A 20,704-nucleotide genomic window follows, 5' to 3' on the forward strand; every position below is an offset into this window, starting at 1 on the left:
GACTCACACTACCCATAGACTCAACACTACCCATAGACTCAACACTACCCATAGACTACCCATAGACTAACACTACCCATAGACTACCCATAGACTCAACACTGCGTCTCCGATTGTCACGGTAGGCTACGTACGGTGCGAAAGAAGTCCAACACACTGCACACTGCACACAAACTCCATTTGCGAACTACCCAGAGTCAGACCGTGTGTTGAGATTGGAGGAATCTGTTGATAAGCCACTTAGAGCTGTCCTTTGTGGCCCAGTCGCTTCTGAAAGATAAAAGTTAACAGCTCGGTGGACTTTACCTGGTAGGATTAAAACAAAATCTTAGTTTAGTTACATTTGTATTTTTTTAAAAGTGATTTGTTGACGTTTCCTCTATGTTGCACTCAGATCGTGTTTGTTGTATTGTTTGTTGTTGTAACGTTCTGACCCACCCTGACTGGATGTGTGTGTGTGGGTGGGGAAGAGCTTTATAGCTCATCAGATTCCTCCAGTACGGCTACAAAACAGCGATTTTCATGGAATCAGCGCAATGATACCGGGGATCGATTCCATTTACATTTTATGAATGGTAAATCGAAGGCCCGAGGATTCGATTCCTCATCCCCAACGCATCCCCCCTCCCCCACACTGCACCACCGCAGAGAAAACAAATCCCAGACCTCTTATGAGTGGCTTGGGACGCCAATCAAAATCCCATGCCTCCTTCTCTCTCTTTCTCCTCCTCTCTCCTCCCCCTCTCTCCTCCCCATCTCTCCTCCCCCTCTCCTCCCTCTCTCCTCCCTCTCCTCCCCCTCTCTCCCCTCCTCCGCTCTATCCTTCTCCGCTCTCTCCACTCTCTCTCCTCCCCCCTCTCTCTCCTCCACTCTCTCCTCCTCCTCTCTCCTCCCCCTCTCCTCCTCCGCTCTCTCCTACTCCCTCTCATCACCCTCTCTCTCTCCTCCGCTCTATCCTCCTCTTTCTCCTTCTCCGCTCTCTCCAATCTCTCTCCTCCTCCCCCCTCTCTCCTCCTCTCCTCTCTCTCTCCGGTATTCCCTTCCTCCACAATGCACGCTCAAGACAGTCGCCTTATACCCTGGCAGCCGATGCGGCGCTAGCTCGCCCAGATTCTTTTGTTTGCCGGAGCGCCCAGATTATTTTGTCGCAGCTGTCGAGAGTTTACTGATCGGATGAGCAGACGCGCACCTCGGCAAGACTCGTCGGGGACGTGATTGGTCCAGCAGCAGCATCATCAGCAGCGGCAACATCATCAGCAGCGGCATCATCAGCAGCATCATCATCAGCAGCAGCGGCATCATCAGCAGCAGCATCACCATCAGCAGCATCATCAGCATCATCATCAGTAGAAGCATCACCATCAGCAGCATCATCATCAGCAGCAGCAGTATCACCATCAGCAGCAGCAGCGGCATCAGCAGCAGCATCATCAGCAGCAGCGGAATCAGCAGCAGCATCATCATCATCACCACGCTGGGTGCTGTCGTCCTCTGCGTCTGCAATGGATTTCTTGGGCTTGTGAAGCTGGATTCTGGAGCGTACGTTCGTCAAGTCCACCCACGTGTTTGTCATGTTGTTTGGTATGCAGCGTGATTATGTTGTTGTTTGCGTGTCCGTGGCGACTTCTGATTGCATCGCCACCGTCACTGTCGTGGTTACCAGCAGCAGCAGAAGCAACCATCATCATCACCATCATCGCTTGCATCATCATCAACGACAGCATTACGACCACCACCGTATTCTCTATCACCATCATCACCACTATCACCACCACCACCGTAATCACTACCATCATCACCACTACCATCACCACCAGCCTCGCCAACACCATCACTACCATCACCACTACCATCACCACCAGCCTCACCAACATCATCACCAGCCTAACTACCACCACCATCACCACCACCACCACCACCATCATCACCAGCCTAACCACCATCATCACCAGCCTAACCATCATCACCAGCCTAACCACCATCATCACCAGCCTAACTACCACCATCACCACCACCATCACCACCATCATCACCACCACCATCATCACCAGCCTCACCAACATCATCACCAGCCTAACTACCACCACCACCATCACCACCACCATCACCACCACCATCATCACCAGCCTCACCACCATCATCACCAGCCTAACCACCATCATCACCAGCCTAACCACCATCATCAGCATCACCACTAATCACCACCATCACCACCAGCCTCACACTACCACCACCATCATCACCATCAGCTACGTAAGCAGCATCATCACCACCACCACAACCATCGTGAAAAGGATGATGATGATGGAGTGGAGGCTCATTTTGAAGCTGCTGATGATGGTGGTGGCGGTGATGATGATGGTGATGATGTTGGTGGTGATGATGGTGATGTTGGTGGTGATGATGTTGGTGATGATGATGGTGATGTTGGTGGATGTTCGAGTCCGCAGCGCGTCCGTGTTGTTGATGTTCCATCTGGTTTTGCTTTGGGAACAGTTTCAGGCAGAGAGAGAGAGGGTGAGACAGAATCTTTATTTAGACTGCAGGAGGAATCTGATGAGCTATGAAGCTCCCACCCCCCACACCCCTCACAGACGTCCAGTAAAAGAGACGCATGGAGGCTGATGAGAGTAGGGTGGGTAGGCGTTGCATGCTGAGAGATGGTCACGACTTAGGCGACTCCCTTGCGGCCTCTGTCAATCCACTGCTGGATAAGAGACTCCCCACTCCTCCCCTCCGGTAAATATTGGCTGTACGGGTGGGGGTGGCGTGGTCCCGGTGATTTGGCCATACTTCACCACGCTGGTGCAGTGTTGCGGGTTGTTGATGGCCGGGGAGAGCGAGCGGTTGCACAGACGTGGGGAGCATGGAAGTACGGTACAACGAGATTTTGTGGGGAGCGGTGGCGTAGTGGTTAGGTCCACGCTGCGCTACGAACCCGGCGGCCCGAGATTCGATTACCGATCACGGTCAACGCCACCAGCAACGATTATCTGAACCGGTCCTCAGCCTCCCCCTAGGTCGACTCGGCCTCAAATGAGTACCTGGTGTAGCGGTGTGTTGTAAACATTGTCACTGGGGAGACAAAGGAGGTCGGGCGTGGTGCTGGCCACCCACCCCCTCGTGTGCCGTGCCGGCCTTCATAGGTGCTGCTCGCTAACAGCACTTGCCCCTACGGCTCTGTTAAGCCTTCACGGGGGCCATTGCCCGAAACGTCGCCTATGATGCCACGTTCGGCTCTACAGCGTGAGTCGTGAATTATTGACCATTGTCGCCACAGGGTCTGTTGTGACCAGACCGGCAGCTTATCTGCGTTCCCTTCGGTCTCGGTAATCGACGAGGCAAGGATGGTCGATACTATTTAAACAATTTTTTTATTTTATTTTACTAGGTAAGGCTCCAACTACTGAGCTGTGTGGTTCTTATGGAGAAACGACCTGGCCATCATTACACCATTGTTGGCTCAACGAAGTTGGCTTATCATCATCATCGTCGTCGTCACGTGTACAGCAGTCGCCAAATACTGCAAACGCGTGGTGACGTTCATTCTAAATGTGGAGGGGAAAACCGGAGGACTCGGGAGAAAAATCCACGCGACCACGGAGAGAGAGACGACACGCAGACCCCAAATATACAGCAGCAGGCGTCAGGGTCGGGATCGAGCCCACGACCTCCTGCATACCAGGCGAGGTAGTCAACATCTCCTAGCCACCGTGATGATGATGAGAGAGAGAGACACACAAACTCCAAATATACAGCAGCAGGCGTCAGGGTCGGGATCGAACCCACGACCTCCTGTGTACCAGGCGAGGTAGTTAACATTTCTCTATCAACGCACAGCACGATTAAAGTTCTCATTATTCTAATGGAGCGAGTCAATACACTCCCGTTGACTTAAAACTATTACAACTATTTTATTTATTTTAGCAGGCACGGTTTGAACAATGTGATTTATTATTATAACGAGAGCAGCATGGGAGGAGATTCCAGAGTGGAGGCAGTGCGAGCTGGAAGAAGGAAGAGGAGTGAGGTGACCTCGTGTGGTGGGTGAGTGGGTGAATGAGTGGTGAGTGTGTTATTGTGTGACCTGCAGTGTGGTGAGTGAGTGTGTAGGTGTGTTATTGTGTGACCTGCAGTGTGGTGAGTGTGTGGGTGAGTGTGTTATTGTGTGACCTGCAGTGTGGTGAGTGAGTGGGTGGGTGAGTGTGTGGGTGAGTGTGTTATTGTGTGACCTGCAGTGTGGTGAGTGGGTGGGTGGTGAGTGTGTTATTGTGTGACCTGCAGTGTGGTGGGTGAGTGTGTGGGTGAGTGTGTGGGTGAGTGTGTTATTGTGTGACCTGCAGTGTGGTGAGTGAGTGGGTGGGTGAGTGTGTGGGTGAGTGTGTTATTGTGTGACCTGCAGTGTGGTGAGTGGGTGGGTGGTGAGTGTGTTATTGTGTGACCTGCAGTGTGGTGGGTGAGTGTGTGGGTGAGTGTGTTATTGTGTGACCTGCAGTGTGGTGGGTGAGTGGGAGGGTGGTGAGTGTGTTATTGTGTGACCTGCAGTGTGGTGGGTGAGTGGGTGGGTGGTGAGTGTGTTATTGTGTGACCTGCAGTGTGGTGAGTGAGTGGGTGGGTGGTGAGTGTGTGGGTGAGTGTTATTGTGTGACCTGCAGTGTGGTGAGTGAGTGTGTAGGTGTGTTATTGTGTGATCTGCAGTGTGGTGATTGTGTGGGTGAGTGTGTTATTGTGTGACCTGCAGTGTGGTGGGTGAGTGGGAGGGTGGTGAGTGTGTTATTGTGTGGGTGAGTGTTATTGTGTGACCTGCAGTGTGGTGGGTGAGTGGGTGGGTGGTGAGTGTGTTATTGTGTGACCTGCAGTGTGGTGAGTATATGGGTGAGTGAGTGGGTGGGTGGTGAGTGTGTGGGTGAGTGTATTATTGTGGCCTGCAGTGTGGTGAGTGTGTGGGTGAGTGGTGAGTGTGTTATTGTGTGACCTGCAGTGTGGTGAGTGAGTGGGTGAGTGGGTGGGTGGTGAGTGTGTGGGTGGTAGTGTGTGGGTGAGTGTATTATTGTGGCCTGCAGTGTGGTGAGTGTGTGGGTGAGTGTGTTATTGTGTGATCTGCAGTGTGGTGGGTGAGTGGGTGGGTGGTGAGTGTGTGGGTGAGTGTATTATTGTGGCCTGCAGTGTGGTGAGTGTGTGGGTGAGTGGGTGGGTGGTGAGTGTCTGGGTGAGTGAGTGGGTGGGTGGTGAGTGTGTGGGTGACTGTGTTATTGTGTGACCTGCAGTGTGGTGAGTGTGTGGGTGAGTGGGTGGGTGGTGAGTGTGTGGGTGAGTGTGTGGGTGGGTGGTGAGTGTGTGGGTGAGTGTATTATTGTGGCCTGCAGTGTGGTGAGTGTGTGGGTGAGTGTATTATTGTGGTCTGCAGTGTGGTGAGTGAGTGGGTGAGCGTGTTATTGTGTGACCTGCAGTGTGGGTGAGTGTGTTATTGTGTGACCTGTAGTGTGGTGAGTGAGTGGGTGAGTGTATTATATGTGGCCTACAGTGTGGTGAGTGGGTGGGGTGGGTGAGTGTGTGGTGAGTGGGTGGGGTGGGTGAGTGTGTGGTGAGTGGGTGGGTGAGTTGTGTTGTGACCTGCAGTGTGGTGAGTGGGTGGGTGAGTGTGTGGGTGAGTGTGTTATTGTGACCTGCAGTGTGGTGAGTGGGTGGGTGGGTGAGTGTGTGGGTGAGTGTTATTATTGTGGCCTGCAGTGTGGTGAGTGGGTGGGTGGGTGAGTGAGTGGTGTGTGGGTGGGTGAGTGTGTGGTGAGTGGGTGGGTGGGTGGGTGAGTGTGTGGGTGAGTTGTGTTGTGACCTGCAGTGTGGTGGGTGGGTGAGTGGGTGGTGAGTGTGTGGGTGAGTGTGTTATTGTGGCCTGCGGTGTGGTGAGTGTGTGGGTGAGTGAGTGTGTGGTGAGTTGGTGGTTGGGTGAGTGTGTGGGTGAGTGTGTGGGTGAGTGTGTGTGAGTGAGTGTGTGGTGAGTGGGTGGGTGAATGAGTGTGTGTGATATGTGACCTGCAGTGTGGTGAGTGTGTGGGTGAGTTGTGTTGTGACCTGCAGTGTGGTGAGTGGGTGGGTGAGTGAGTGTGTTATTATTGTGGCCTGCAGTGTGGTGAGTGAGTGGGTGGGTGGGTGAGTGTGTGGTGAGTGTGTGCGTGAGTTGTGTTGTGACTTGCAGTGTGGTGAGTGGGTGGGTGAGTGTGTGTTATTGTGGCCTGCAGTGTGGTGGGTGGGTGAGTGTGTGGGTGAGTGAGTGTGTTATTATTGTGGCCTGCAGTGTGGTGAGTGTGTGGTGAGTGGGTGGGTAAGTGTGTGGTGAGTGTGTGGGTGAGTTGTGTTGTGACCTGCAGTGTGGTGTGTGGGTGGGTGGTTGAGTGTGGGTTAGTGAGTGGGTGGGTGAGTGTGTGGGTGAGTGAGTGTTATTATTGTGGCCTGCAGTGTGGTGAGTGTGTGAGTGTGTGGTGAGTCGGTGGGTGGACGGGTGAGTGGGTGGGTGAGTGAGTGAGTGTCTATGTGTCATCCTCCCTTAGGTCTCAAATGAGTAGCTGGTGCGGTGTGTAGTAAACATCGCCACTGGGGAGACAAAGGCGGCCGAGTGTGGTGCTGGCCACCCACCCCCTCGTGTGCCGTGTCGCCATTGATAGGTGCTGCTCGCGAACAGCACTTGCCCCAACAGTCTGTTAAAGGCTGTATAGGGGATCTTTGTGTAAGTGAGTGGAGTTTGTATTCTCTCTCCCACTGTTCTGCACGGGTCTCTTCCATGTTCTCTGGTTTCCTCCCATAGCTAAACCTCCCCCCACCCCATACAACGTAACCAGTATTGGCCAAAGCCATATCCCAATGCTGCAATGAAATTACACTGCAGATGGCTCAATTGGGTTCACACGCAGCAACGGCTACATCACCCCCGACCCTGAAGACCTGGCAGGACCCTCCTGAACAAGAGTCCCGAGACTCGGCGACGCTTTTCCTGGGTGAACCGAGCGGACTCACGAAAGCGGTCCGCCTGCACATTGAACTTCTTTCGCACCATACGGAGCCAACCGCGCTAATCGGAGTCGCGGGGGATGGCCAACTTAACTAAGCGCAAAAAAAGCAGTTGGATAAAAGTGAGTTTTCAATTTCGGTTTAAAAGAATGGGGGGGGGAAAAAAAACGTATTTAACTCTTGAAACGAATGTAGCAACAACGTTGTACACAAATCTGTTGCTCGACAGGGAGGAAAGGTGCGAGACGAGCTCGAGATGGAGACGAGAGGAGAGGCGTGAAGAAGGAGGAGAGCCAGGACGAGGTGGAGACAGCACCCCAGGAGATATTTCTCCCAACAGCTGCACCCTCACGAGTCTGCGTGCCACGGAACGCCATGTAAGGAGCTGTGTGTGTGGTCAGCCAATGACCCATCTCCGCCCCCTCCTTCACCCCAACCCTCCCTCGCACCGCTGGGCATCGGCATCGTCGGCTTCATCGTCGGCTTCATCATCATCAGTATCATCACCACCACCACCATCATTAGAAGAATCACCACTATCAATAGAAGAATCACCACTGTCACCATCATGAGCATCATCTTAATCATGTTGAGGCCCTGTGTCAGCGTTGAGGCTGGGGGTCAGCGTCGATGCTCCTGGGACACCAACCACAGTTGTTTACGTCCGAGTCAGACCTGTTCTTTTGACATCCTGTAAAAACACCCCATTCGTTCGTTCATGAATATCATTCGCGTAGAAACACCCCACCGTGCACACTCTCATTTCTTCATTCACCCCCCCCCCCGCCCCATTCGTTCATGAATACAATTAATGTTAAAACGACCCTAACCACGCACCGACTCGCTACAACCATTCATTCATTCATTCGACCTCTCATTCATTGATTGATGTAGTTCACGTCCCGTGGTAAGATGCCGTGCACGTGCGCGTGCGCGCGTGTGTGCGCGTGTGTGCACGTGTGTGTGTGTGTGCGTGTGCGCGTGTGTGCGCGTGTGTGCACGTGTGTGTGTGCGCGCGTGTGCGCGTGTGCGTGTGTGTGCATGTGTGTGTGTGTGCGTGTGTGTGTGTGTGTGCGCGCGTGTGCGTGTGTGTGTGTGTATGTGTGCGCGTGTGTGCGCTCACGGTGCTCCGGTGTGTTCCCTGGCTGGGTGCGGCGTTGGGCGGCTCCACCTAAGAATAAACGGCGACGTGAGATTAGGGCGAGATTACAGCGGCAAGCCGTGCCCGATTACCCGACTGGATGTCGGGCAGGGGGGCGGGGGGTTATGGGAGTGAAAGGTGGCATCACGATGATCAAGTGTTGTGGTGGGTGCTGCTCTCCCTTTCCGTGTAAAGCCGATGGGTCTCGATGTGAGTCCATGGGTCTCGATGTGAGTCCATGGGTCTCGATGTGAGTCCATGGGTCTCGATGTGAGTCCGTGGGTCCCGATGTGAGTCCATGGGTCTCGATGTGAGTACATGGGTCTCGATGTGAGTCCATGGGTCTCGATGTGAGTCCATGGGTCTCGATGTGAGTACATGGGTCTCCATGTGAGTCCATGGGTCTCGATGTGAGTCCATGGGTCTCGATGTGAGTCCATGGGTCTCGATGTGAGTCCATGGGTCTCGATGTGAGTCCTTGGGTCTCGATGTGAGTCCATGGGTCTCGATGTGAGTCCATGGGTCTCGATGTGAGTCCATGGGTCTCGATGTGAGTACATGGGTCTCCATGTGAGTCCATGGGTCTCGATGTGAGTCCATGGGTCTCGATGTGAGTCCATGGGTCCCGATGTGAGTCCATGGGTCTCGATGTGAGTCCATGGGTCTCGATGTGAGTCCATGGGTCTCGATGTGAGTCCATGGGTCTCGATGTGAGTACATGGGTGTCTCGATGTGAGTCCATGGGTCTCGATGTGAGCACATGGGTCCCGATGTGAGTCCATGGGTCTCGATGTGAGTACATGGGTCCCGATGTGAGTCCATGGGTCTCGATGTGAGTACATGGGTCCCGATGTGAGTCCATGGGTCTCGATGTGAGTACATGGGTCCCGATGTGAGTCCATGGGTCTTGATGTGAGTCCATGGGTCTCGATGTGAGTCCATGGGTCTCTATGTGAGTCCATGGGTCTCGATGTGAGTCCATGGGTCTCGATGTGAGTCCATGGGTCTCGATGTGAGTCCATGGGTCTCAATGTGAGTCCATGGGTCTCAATGTGAGTCGATGGGTCTCGATGTGAGTCCATGGGTCTCGATGTGAGTCCATGGGTCTCGATGTGAGTCCACGGGGGTCCGTATGAGGTCAAATGCGAATCTGTGGGTCTGTGTGTAAGGCGATGTTATGGGGTTTCTGCTTGAATTTGTGTATGTTGAACTTCTTTCGCAACGTACGTAGCCAACCGTGCTAATCGGAGGTGCGGGGTGAAGGACAACAACACTTAACACTTAAATGAGTTCTAAAGAAATTAGTTTTCAATCTCTGAGTTTACGGGTATATATGTGACCATTTGGGTCTCTGCATCTGTGGATCTCGATGCGAGTCCACGGGTATCTCTGTGAGTCTATTGGTTTTCATGTAAGTCTATGTGAAGGGCTTTGTCTGAGTTTTAGGGGTCTCGATGCGTATCTACGGGTATCTTTGTGAGTCTATTGATTTTCATGTAAAGGGTTTTGTGTGAGTTTAGGGGTCTCGATACAAGTCTACGGCTCGCTGTTGAGCCAATGGGTCTTATAATCTCGCACACACGCACACACACACGTGCAGACGTACACGCACACACACGAGGCCTGCAACTGCCAATGACTTCACCACCCCCATCCTGCCACTCTCCACCAAAAGACAAAGATCCCCCGTGTAGCCTTAACAGACTGTAGGGGCAAGTGCTGTTAGCGAGCAGCACCTATGAAGGCCGGCACGGCACACGAGGGGGTGGGTAGCCAGCACCACACCCGGCCGCCTTTGTCTCCCCAGTGACGAGGTTAACACACCGTACCAGGTACTCATTTGAGGCCGAGTCGACCTAGGGGATGCCCAGGACAGATTCAGATAATCGTCACCGGTGTTGGTGGCCGTGAGCGGGAATCGAACCCGGGTGGCCAGGGTTCGTAGCGCCAGCGTAGCGCTAACCGCTGCACCACCGCTCCCCACAAAGACACTCGCACACAAAGACAATCGCTGAGCCCTGGAACTGCCTTATGACTTCACCCCCCCCCCCACCCCAAATCGTGCCACTCTCCACCCAGCACACCCAGCACACACCCACACAGCTCCCCTGTGTAGTCTCATGGCCACTATCAACCACGGCGGCTCCGAGGCCGCTGTCGCCAGCAGCACGCTAACCACGAGCAACGCCGGGCGACTTGGGTGCGGTGACGGCCTAGACAGAGAACTGGTTCGTAACGCGGTGCGCTGAGCACTGTGCCACATCAGGAGCCAAGAGAACTCCTGCAACACACAAGACAAAGATCTTCCCCCCGTGAAATCCCAACACACTAATGGGGCAAGTGCTGTTAGCGAGCAGCACCTGTGAAGGCCGGCACGGCACACGAGTTGGGTGGGTGGCCAGCACCACCACCCGGCCGCCTTTGTTTGCACACCGCACCGGGTACTCATTTGAGGCCGAGTCGACCTAGGGGAGACCCAGCGCCGGTTCAGATAATCGTCACCGGTCTTGACCGTGAGCAGGAATTGATCTCGGGTCGCCAGGTTTCGTAGTGCAGCGTAGCGCTTACCGCTACACCACCGCTCTCCACTCCCACACACATACCCACACACATACACACACATACACACACACACCCCTACACACACACACCTACACACACACAACAACCGCCATTCGCCACTAAGTGGCAGTGACGTCACCACGACGCTTGTGCCAGGCCATGTGCACTTTGAGGCCACGTGAAGTGTCGAACGCCCGCTGGCAGGAGGTCACGGGGCAGACCTAATTGCCACGGGTCGGCTGACTAAGATGACTGAGATGACTGGCTGATGCACCACCTGTGCCCCCTACTGTGTCAACCTGCTGTGCTCTATCCACCCGGCGCTCCGCTTGTTGTTTTGAGCGTCGCTCCTCCGCCCTCCGTTGTTGTGGGAGGGCGACTGCCTCCAACTGCCCAGTAGCGTCCTTCACGAGCCTCCTCCACAGAGGCCGATCTTTACACCGCTGGTACCAGTCATCGGCAAGTCCACTCAGCTCCACGTCCTCCTGTACCACATCACTCCATCTCTTCTCTAGCCCGTGCCGCGCCCGTTTAGCCCCCTCGATCCGGCCGAACAAAAGCTGTTTCGACATGCGGTGGCTGGGCATGCGGGCTACATGACCCAGCCAACGCAGCCTTGCCTGCCGGAGGAGAAACACCGATGGGACCTTGTCCAGATCTTTCAAGGATTTGTGAGCTCCTCACAATCCAGCCTGGTTACACACACACATACACACACACGCACATACACACGTACACACACACACACACGCAACTCCCATCCCGTCTGCGCTTGCGAGTTCCGTTATGTCACTGCTCTCCAGAGAATACGCCCTGCCCTGGAAAAAAAACTTAAACAATCAGTGTGAGTTTCCACAAGCTGAGCAGTACCACGTGTTAAGCGAGCCTCTGTGTGCGCGCGTGCGTGTGGGTGTGTCTTGTTGCTTTGTGGTGGGGAGCGGTGGCGCAGTGGTTAGCGCGCCGCACGGCGAACCCAGCGACCCGAGTTCGGTTCCCGCTCGGTCCTGGGCCTCCCCTAGGTCGACTCGGCCTCAAAATGAGTTCCTGGTGCGGTGTGCAAACATCGCCACTGGGGAGACAAAGGCGGCCGGGTGGTGGTGCTGGCCACCCCACGCCCTCGTGTGCCACAGTGCCGGCCTTCACATGTGCTGCTACTTGCTAACAGCACTTGCCCCAGCAGTCTGTGACGGCTATACGGGGGATCTTTGTCTTGTATTTTTGTCGTCGTACTATTTTGGTTCATTAGTGGAGTGACTTGCCAATGACGGCAACAGCAAGTGTCAACATTGGCATCTGTGGAGGAGGCTTGTGACACTACTGGGCAGTGCCAGCGGCGGTGCACTTTGAACCCCTCCTGGGCAGTTGGGGATGGGGGGGGGGCAGTCGCCACACAGCAACAACAACGAGCGGAGCGCCCGGGCGGATAAAACGCAGCGAGTTGGCACAGTGGGGGGCACAGGTGGTGCACCTAGCCTGGCACAGCAGGGGGCACAGGTGGTGCATCGGCCACTCATCTCAGTCATCTCGGTCAGTCGACCCGTGGCACCTGCTGGGTCTGTACCGTAGCCTCCTGTCGGCGAGCTTTCCACACTTCACATCGCCTCAAAGTGCACATAGCCTGGCACAACCGCCGCGAATTAGTGGCGAACGGCTTCTCCTCTTGTTGTCGTGTGTGAGTACGCATGCACGTACTTAACGTATGGCCGTGTGTATCGGTGTGTGCCATTGTGGGGAGCGGTGGTGTAGTGGTTAGCGCTACAAACCCGGCAGCCCGGGTTCAATTCCCACTTGCGGCCAACAGCAGTGAAGATTATCTGAATCGGTCGAGGACCTCCCCTAGGTCGACTCGGTCTCAAATGAGTACTTGGTGCGGTGTGTAGTAAACATGGCCACTGGGGAGACAAAGGCGGCCGGGCGCGGTGCTGGGCACCCACCCCCCTCGTGTGCCGTGCCGGCCTTCATAGGCGCTGCTCGCTAACAGCACTTGCCCCAAACAGCCTGTTAAGGCTACACGGGGGATCTTTGTCTTTGTCATTGTTTGTGCGTGCGTGCGTGGGACCCCCTTTGTCTATCCACGACTGGATGAGGACCTCGCCCCGCCTTGCCGTGCCGGTCGGCGCGTGCTCACGGGCAACCGGTGAGTCGCCGCCGACGCTGGCCGTGCCGGGGACTCGAACTCGGGTCGGCCGGTTCGTGGAGTGTGGCGGCGTGCTGCCGATCCCGGATCGTCGCCGTCACCGCCGTCACCGCCGTCGGTGGTGGCCCCCGTCCAGGGCACATCCTCTGACAAGGGGGGGGTCACTTCCTCTGACAAGGGCGGGGGGTGGGGGGGTCACTTCCTCTGGACTGCTGTTTTAAGAGGTCACCCCCTTTGCCCTTTGTAGAGATGCCCCAAATTCCAGAGCGGGGGTGCACAAGTTAAGCCAACGTTGTCTTAGTGGAGCAGCAGGTGCTGCTGTTGGCGGCGGGGGGGGGGGAGGCGGGTTGCAGGGGAGGGGGGGGGTTCATGGGTGGTGGGGGGGGGGCACTTGGAAGCGACTTGAGACTCAAACATCTCGCACAGTTTGACCGGCCTGCCGGGCGTGGTGCTTTGCCGTACCACCGCCCGCTGAGCCGCGCTGTTGCCGGCCTTCGTGTGTGCTCGCTCGTGGCGCTCGCTCCCGATTGCCTGCACAGGCCTGGAATGCAGGAGGTCGGGGGTTCGATCCCAGACCCCTGACGCCTATGCTGCTGTGTGTTTGGAGTCTGCGTCTCTCTTGCTCTCTCTCTCCGTGGTCGCGTGGATTTTTCTCTGGGTCCTGGGGTTTTTCCCTGCACATTGAGAAACGACGTCGAAGCGTTCGGAGTGTTTGGCGGCTGTCAGTTTCCACGTGAACAAGCCGCTGCTTCGTTGGGCTGTCGTTTGTGATGGCCCAGCCGCTTCTGAAAAAGAGCGGCATAGCTCAGTGGGTCGTACCTGGCGGAATACAAATAGTTTAGCTTATTTTTTCGTGATTTTTTTTTTAAAATTTCCTACACTTTGCGCTTCTATCGTGTTGTTGCGTTTGTTGTTGTAACGTTCTGACCCCGTGCCCCTACTGGACAGCTGTGAAAAAGAGCTTCATAGCTCATCGGATTCCTCCTGCAGTCTAAATACACAGACGCTGATTCTAACAGTGCTTGCAATAACAGTCTGAGGCTACACATGGGTGCCGTGTGCACGTGTGTGCGTGCCTGTGAGGTTGTGTGTGCGTGTGCGTGCGTGCCTGTTAGGTTGTGTGTGTTTGCGTGTGTGTGCGTGCCTGTGAGGTTGTGTGTGCGTGTGTGTGCGTGCCTGTGAGGTTGTGTGTGTGCGTGTGTGTGCGTGCCTGTGAGGTTGTGTGTGCGTGTGTTTTCTAGAGAGTGATGGCACAGTGCTTAGTGCACTGCGACCGGAGTTTGATTCCCGCTTACCACTTATAAATATTTGAATCGGTCCTGGGCCTACCCTAGGTCGACTCAAACTTAAATTCGTACCCGGTGTTAACATCAGCACTGGGGAGACAAAGGCGGGCGGGGATGGTGTTAACCACACCACCTCTTTATGTGCAGTGCCGGCCTTCGTAGGTGCTACTCGCCAATAACACTTGCCCCAAAAGGTCCGTTTTGGTTATGGTGGGATTTTTGTATTTGTGAGTGTGTGTGTGAGGTTGTGTATTTGTGAGTGTGTGTGTGAGTGTGTGTGTGTGCCTGTGAGGTTGTGTATTTGTGAGTGTGTGTGTGAGTGTGTGTGTGTGAGTGTGTGTGAGTGTGTGTGTGAGTGTGTGTGAGTGTGTGTGTGTGAGTGTGTGTGTGTGAGTGTGTGTGAGTGTGTGTGAGTGTGTGTGAGTGTGTATGTGTGTGAGTGTGTATGTGTGTGAGGTTGTGTATTTGTGAGTGTGTGTGTGCCATCGACCACAGCGCAAGAAGGTGGCGGATGCCTGTAGGATCCAGTCCAGCAAGTAGATCCTGCCTGACATGCTGTGATCATCAGGTGCTGCGTCAGTGTTTGGAGTGCTTGACGCGCTATCAAAGTGGCACAAGTTCAACTCCCAGCTTGGGATTCAACTCGGCAGCGGGTGTAGATGCACCCGGCTCCCACCGTGGGAATGTGGAATTTTGACCGCCGTCGGGGACTGGCGCCATCCCAACGCGAGCTCTGGGGTGGCGAGAGACTCGGTGACCTTTAAACTTTCGAGGCGGGCGAGGTGGCCGTTGTGAACCACGGGCCTCCTTGCGAATGCGGCGGGATCGGCGGTTCGTTCGCTGGCAACGTTTTGAGGGGTGGGGCGCTGCCTCCCTCCGTGGTCGTGGGTTCTCTTCGGGCACTCCATTTCCCTCCCACGGAACGACGGGATTGGCAGAACGTCGCGACGCCGCCAGACCCCAGCCCGGTGTTGGCTATCCTCTACCGCAGAATCGCCGCCTTCGCGCCCGGTAACTCATCCGGTCTCGCAGGCGAAGCAGGGTCTGTGGAGCCCGGTTACTACCGTACTTGGTTGGGTGGTCACCACCACTCTTCACCACCACCATCACCACCACCACCCACCCACTCTCCACCACCACCACCACCCTTCACCCACCCACCACCCTCCACCACCACCCACTCTCCACTACCACCACCACCACCCTCCACCACTACCACCCACCTACCCTCCACCACCACCCACATAGCACCACTCCCCTACCCACCACCACCACCCACCTACCCTCCATCACCACCACCCACCCACTCTCCACCACCACCACCCACCCACCCTCCATCATCATCACCACCACGGCTTGCCAGGTGCTGTAGTCGTGTCGCTGGGTGACGGTCGGCGTTCTCCGGCTTCTCCGCTTTCCTCCCCACACACCCCACACACACACACACCCCACACACACACACCCCACACACACACACCCCACACACACACACACCCCGCACACACACACCCCACACACACACACACCCCGCACACACACACCCCACACACACACACCCCACACACACACCCCACACACACACCCCACACACACACACCCCACACACACACACACCCCACACACACACCCCACACACACACACACCCCACACACACAACACACACCACACCACACACACACCACACCACACACACACCACATACACACACCACATACACACACCCCACACACACACCCCCCACACACACACACCCCACACACACCCCACACACACACCCCACACATACACACCCCACACATACACACCCCAAACAGACCCCACACACACCTCCCACACACCACATTTTTAGCAAATAAATTGTGTTTTACAAAACATAGGAAAAAAAAGTATTTTTTTATTTTTTATGAAACACAAACGAACAGTATGGAGTTTTACTATATTTTTTATTATTATTGCAGTATCGTGATTTAATGTAACTCGCGAGAGATGTTGGCCGGGACCTGTGTCACTTCCCGGCAATTCTATAAATACAACGATGCCCACCCTGGGCGTTATCAGAGGCAATGAAATTTCATACCCCACCTCGCCCGCCCGCCCGCTCGCCCCCCTCGCACGCCCCCCCCATGCGGGCGCACGGTGGGCGGGCGATAGGAAGCCGTCAGCCGCCCCTGCGTGGGCCGCAGAGAGGACAGCGAGCGGCCGCCAGGCTCCCGCTCCCTCCCTAGCGCTGCACTTTCGCTGGAAGGAGCGACCGTGCGGGCGAGCGGGCGTGCGGGCGTGCGGGCGTGCGGGCGGGCGAGCGCCAGCCGGGGCCGATCGACTGCGGTGGAAGTTTGGTGAATATTACCTCGGCTCCCACCTCCCCCTGCTGCTCCTCTTCCTCCTGCTGCTCATCCTCCTCCTGCTGCTCCTCCTGCTGCTCCTCCTGCTGCTCCCATCTCCCCCTGCTGCTCCTCCTCCTCCTGCTGCTCCCATCTCCCCCTGCTGCTCCCATCTCTCCATAATGCTCCCATCTCCTCCTGCTGCTCCTCCTCCTGCTGCTGCTCCTCCTCCTGCTGCTCCCATCTTCCCCTGCTGCTCCTCCTGCTGCTCCCATCTCCTCCTGCTGCTCCCATCTCCCCCTGCTGCTGCTCCTCCTCCTATGTCCTCCCCTCTTCTCCCCACACACTCCCTCTCCTCGCGCTCCTATTTCGCACACGCGCTGCTCACCTCATTCCGACTCTGCCCCTCCACCTCGTTCACTCCTCTTGCACTCCTCCTCGTCACCTCGTCACCTCGGGACCACCTCTGGCCAACTGACGAGTCCTCCGCTGCTGAAACCTACTTCAAAGTCAGATTTGGTCTCGTTTTGTCTTTGTGTGGTTTTGACAGGCAGGAAAGTCTGTTTGGAGTTTGCCAGGAAACAGGCACACACACACAAAGATCCCCCGTGTAGCCTTAACAGACTGTTGGGGCAAGTGCTGTTAGCGGCACGGCGCACGAGGAGGTGGGTGACGAACACAACGCTCGGCCGCCTTTGTCTCCCCAGTGGTGATGTTTACTACACACCGCACCAGGTTCTAATTTGAGGCCGGGTCGACGTAGGGGAGGGCCATGACTGGTTCAGATAATCATCACCGGTGTTGGCCATGAGCGGGAATCGAACTCGGGTCGCCAGATTTCTAGCGTAGCGCTAACCGCCTCACTACCGCTACACCACAGACACACACACGGACACACACACGGACACACACACGGACACACACACCGATATACACACACAGACACACACACGGACACACACACGGACACACACACGGACACACACACCCAACACACACACCGACACACACACCGATACACACACCGATAAACACACGGACACACACACCGACACACACACGGACACACACACGGACACACACACGGACACGCACACCGACACACACACTGACACACACACCGACACACACACGGACACACACACGGACACACACACCGACACACACACCGACACACACACCGACACACACACCGACACACACGCCGATACACACACCGACACACACAACCCGCAGGCACATAGACACACACAGAGGAACACACGCACGCACGAGCGGGCGGAGGGGGGTGTGTGTGCGTGTGCGTGAGCTCGCAACAAATGTGGCCGGGGACATTTCTTTAGGATTTAAATTTATTTTTTGTCGTTGTCGGCAGAGCAAAAAAAATGTTTGGAGAAGGGAGTTTTTGTCGAGCGAGCGGAAGACGCCATGGTCGGGCATCGCGGTGGCTAGGAGATGTTGACTACCTCGCCTGGTGTACAGGAGGTCGTGGGTTCGATCCTGACCCTGACGCCTGCTGCTGTATATTTGGGAGTTTGCGTCTCTCTCATCATCATCATCATCACGGTGGCTAGGAGATGTTGACTACCTCGCCTGGTGTACAGGAGGTCGTGGGTTCGATCCTGACCCTGACGCCTGCTGCTGTATATTTGGGAGTTTGCGTCTCTCTCTCTCTCATCATCATCATCATCACGGTGGCTAGGAGATGTTGACTACCTCGCCTGGTGTACAGGAGGTCGTGGGTTCGATCCCGACCCTGACGACTGCTGCTGCTGCTGTATATTTAGAGTCTGCGTGTCTCTCTCATCATCATCATCACGGTGGCTAGAAGATGTTGACTACCTCGCCTGGTGTACAGGAGGTTGTGGGTTCGATCCTGACCCTGACGCCTGCTGCTGCTGTATATTTTGAATCTGCGTGTCTCTCTCCCCGCGGTCGCGTCGATTTTTCTCCGGGTCCTCCGTTTCTTCCCTCCGCATTTAGAATCGACGTCACCACGCGTTTAGAGTCTTTGGCCACTGCTGTACGTTTCCACGTGACAAGCCACTTCGATGAGCTATCATTTGCGATGGCCACGTCGTTTCGGACACGTGGCTACACAGCTCGGTCGTGGACCTGACTCGGTTTAGTTTGAAGCGAGGGCCGGGCTGGCGGAGCGGACGCTGTCCAGTTCGGTGGCCGCGTACGGCTCGGTGGCGCTCGTCATTCACAACATCAACAGCAGCGTCGTCGTCGCCATCGTCATCGTCGCCATCGTCGTCTTCATCACCGTCGTCACTGTCGTCACCGTCGTCACCGTCGTCACCGTTGTCGTCGTCATTGTCGTGTCACCATCATCACCGTCGTCACTGTCGTCACCGTTGTCGTCACCACCACGGCGCTATAACGAGGAGCAGGACCCCCGACTCGCGATCCGCACACCGCTGGTTCGGTTCCATCTCCCGGGGGTCGGAACAATGGGGGGGGGGGGGCGAGTTTCCTGAATCACCGCTCCCCCCACCCCCCCCCCCTACCCAGCGGCTCGTGGGGGGAGCGGTGGCGCTGCGCTGCGCCACCAAACCTGCAGATTCCCGAGTTGATTCCCGCTCACGACCACAAACACCGCCAGTGACGATTATCTGAACCGGTCCTGGGCCCCTTCCCTCGGTGACCTCAAATGACTAGCTGGTGTGGTGTGCGTGTGTAAACCTCGCCACTGGGGAGACAAAGGCGGCCGGGCAGGCGTGGTACTGGCCACCCCATCTTACGTTGTGCCCGTTTTGACAGGTGCTGCTCGCTAACAGCACTTGCCCCTGCGGTCTGTGAAGGCTACACGGGGGATCTTTGTCTTTGTGCGTTGGGGTGATGTGCGGGTACTGTTGCGCCTTCCAAGGCTGTCTTATCGACGTGCACTCGAGAGCTCCCTCTAGGTTGGCTCGGCCTCAAATGAGTACTAAGTGCGATGCGTGAACATCGTCGCCGGGGAGATGAAAGTGTCTGGGGTGGTGCTGACCAAGCCACCCTTGGCGCGCCGTGGAGGGTGGCGGATTGACGAGATGTTGACTACCTCGCCTGGTACGCAGGAGGTCGTGGGTTGGATCCCGACCCTGACGCTGCCTGCTGCTGCTGCTCTATATTTAGAGTTTGTGTGTCTCTCTCTCGCCTCGCAGTTGCGTGGATTTTTCTCCGGGTCCTCCAGATTTTTTCCTCCGTGTATAAGCAACATCACCACACGTTTAGAGTATTCGGCCGCTGCCGTAAATTCCCACGTGATGATGATGAAGATGATAAACCACTTTCGTTGAGCTTTCATTTGTGATGGTGCGGCCTGGGTGAGCCCAGGTCGCTTCCGCAAAAGAGCTGCTTGTGGCTCAGTGGCCGAAGGCTACGGGTGTGTGAACCTTGTTTTTGATTGCTAGGATGTGCAGCTGTGTGTAGTGGTGGGGTGGGGCCACGTGGGTTTTGCGTTTGCGGGCGAGCGGTTGTGATGCGTCCCTCCGCGTGTGCTACGGCGGAGGGACGCATCTCCGGCCGGTACGGCTGTCTCAGGAATGCCTCCTCGCTTGAGCCTTCTGCGGCCCCTGTGAAGCCGCCCCCCCCCTCTCCATCCAGCCCCCACCCGTCCGTGGCGGTGCCGCGCGTCAAACCAGCTCGGCCCTCGCACCTCCGATCGCCGCGGTTGGCTACGTACGGTGCTAAAGAGGTCCGGCGTGCACCGTACGTGCGTCACGCGTACGTACGTACGTCACGCGTACGTACGTACGTCACGCGTACGTACGTACGTGCGTCACGCGTACGTACGTACGTGCGTCACGCGTGCGTACGTACGTACGTACGTCACACGTACGTACGTACGTCACGCGTACGTACGTACGTCACGCGTACGTACGTACGTCACGCGTACGTACGTACGTGCGTCACGCGTACGTACGTACGTGCGTCACGCGTACGTACGTACGTACGTACGTCACGCGTGCGTACGTACGTACGTACGTCACGCGTACGTACGTACGTCACGCGTCCATCGTTGGCCCCTCCCTGGCGCGTGGCCGAGTACTGTCCGCGTGAAATGCCAAAACGATTTGTTTAGTTCCCCAGCCAAGGAACCCCCACGAAGCGAAGTTGGCCACAAAGGAGGAGAGAGAGAGAGAGAGACACGCAGGCTTCAAATACACAGCAGCAGCAGGCGCCAGGGTCGGGGTCGAACCCACGACCTCCTGTATACCGGGAGAGGTAGTTAACATCTCTTAGCCACCGTGATGATGATGAGAG

General features: G+C 56.0%; 1 protein-coding gene across 3 annotated transcripts in view; it reads left to right on the top strand.

The window, feature by feature from the left end:
• RIPOR1 (RHO family interacting cell polarization regulator 1) overlaps positions 1 to 20,704 on the top strand; it is an 89,985-nt gene that overhangs the window by 540 nt on the left and 68,741 nt on the right. Inside the window, exons 1-2 of one of the 3 annotated variants that reach the window (XM_076053962.1) lie at positions 636 to 1,539; positions 7,235 to 7,382. Coding sequence is in view for 1 of the 3 variants with exons in the window: in XM_076053961.1 (XP_075910076.1) it covers positions 16,168 to 16,468 (301 nt within the window). In the remaining 2 variants the exon portion in view is untranslated. Of the gene's footprint in view, positions 1 to 635; positions 1,540 to 7,234; positions 7,383 to 15,883; positions 16,469 to 20,704 lie in introns of those variants that run through there. The other 2 variants (XM_076053963.1, XM_076053961.1) reach the window with 2 other exon arrangements.

Source organism: Petromyzon marinus, chromosome 63 (genome assembly GCF_048934315.1).
Source record: "Petromyzon marinus isolate PM22_M1 ecotype Great Lakes invasive population chromosome 63, UKy_Petmar_22M1.pri1.0, whole genome shotgun sequence".
Taxonomy (NCBI): domain Eukaryota; kingdom Metazoa; phylum Chordata; class Hyperoartia; order Petromyzontiformes; family Petromyzontidae; genus Petromyzon; species Petromyzon marinus.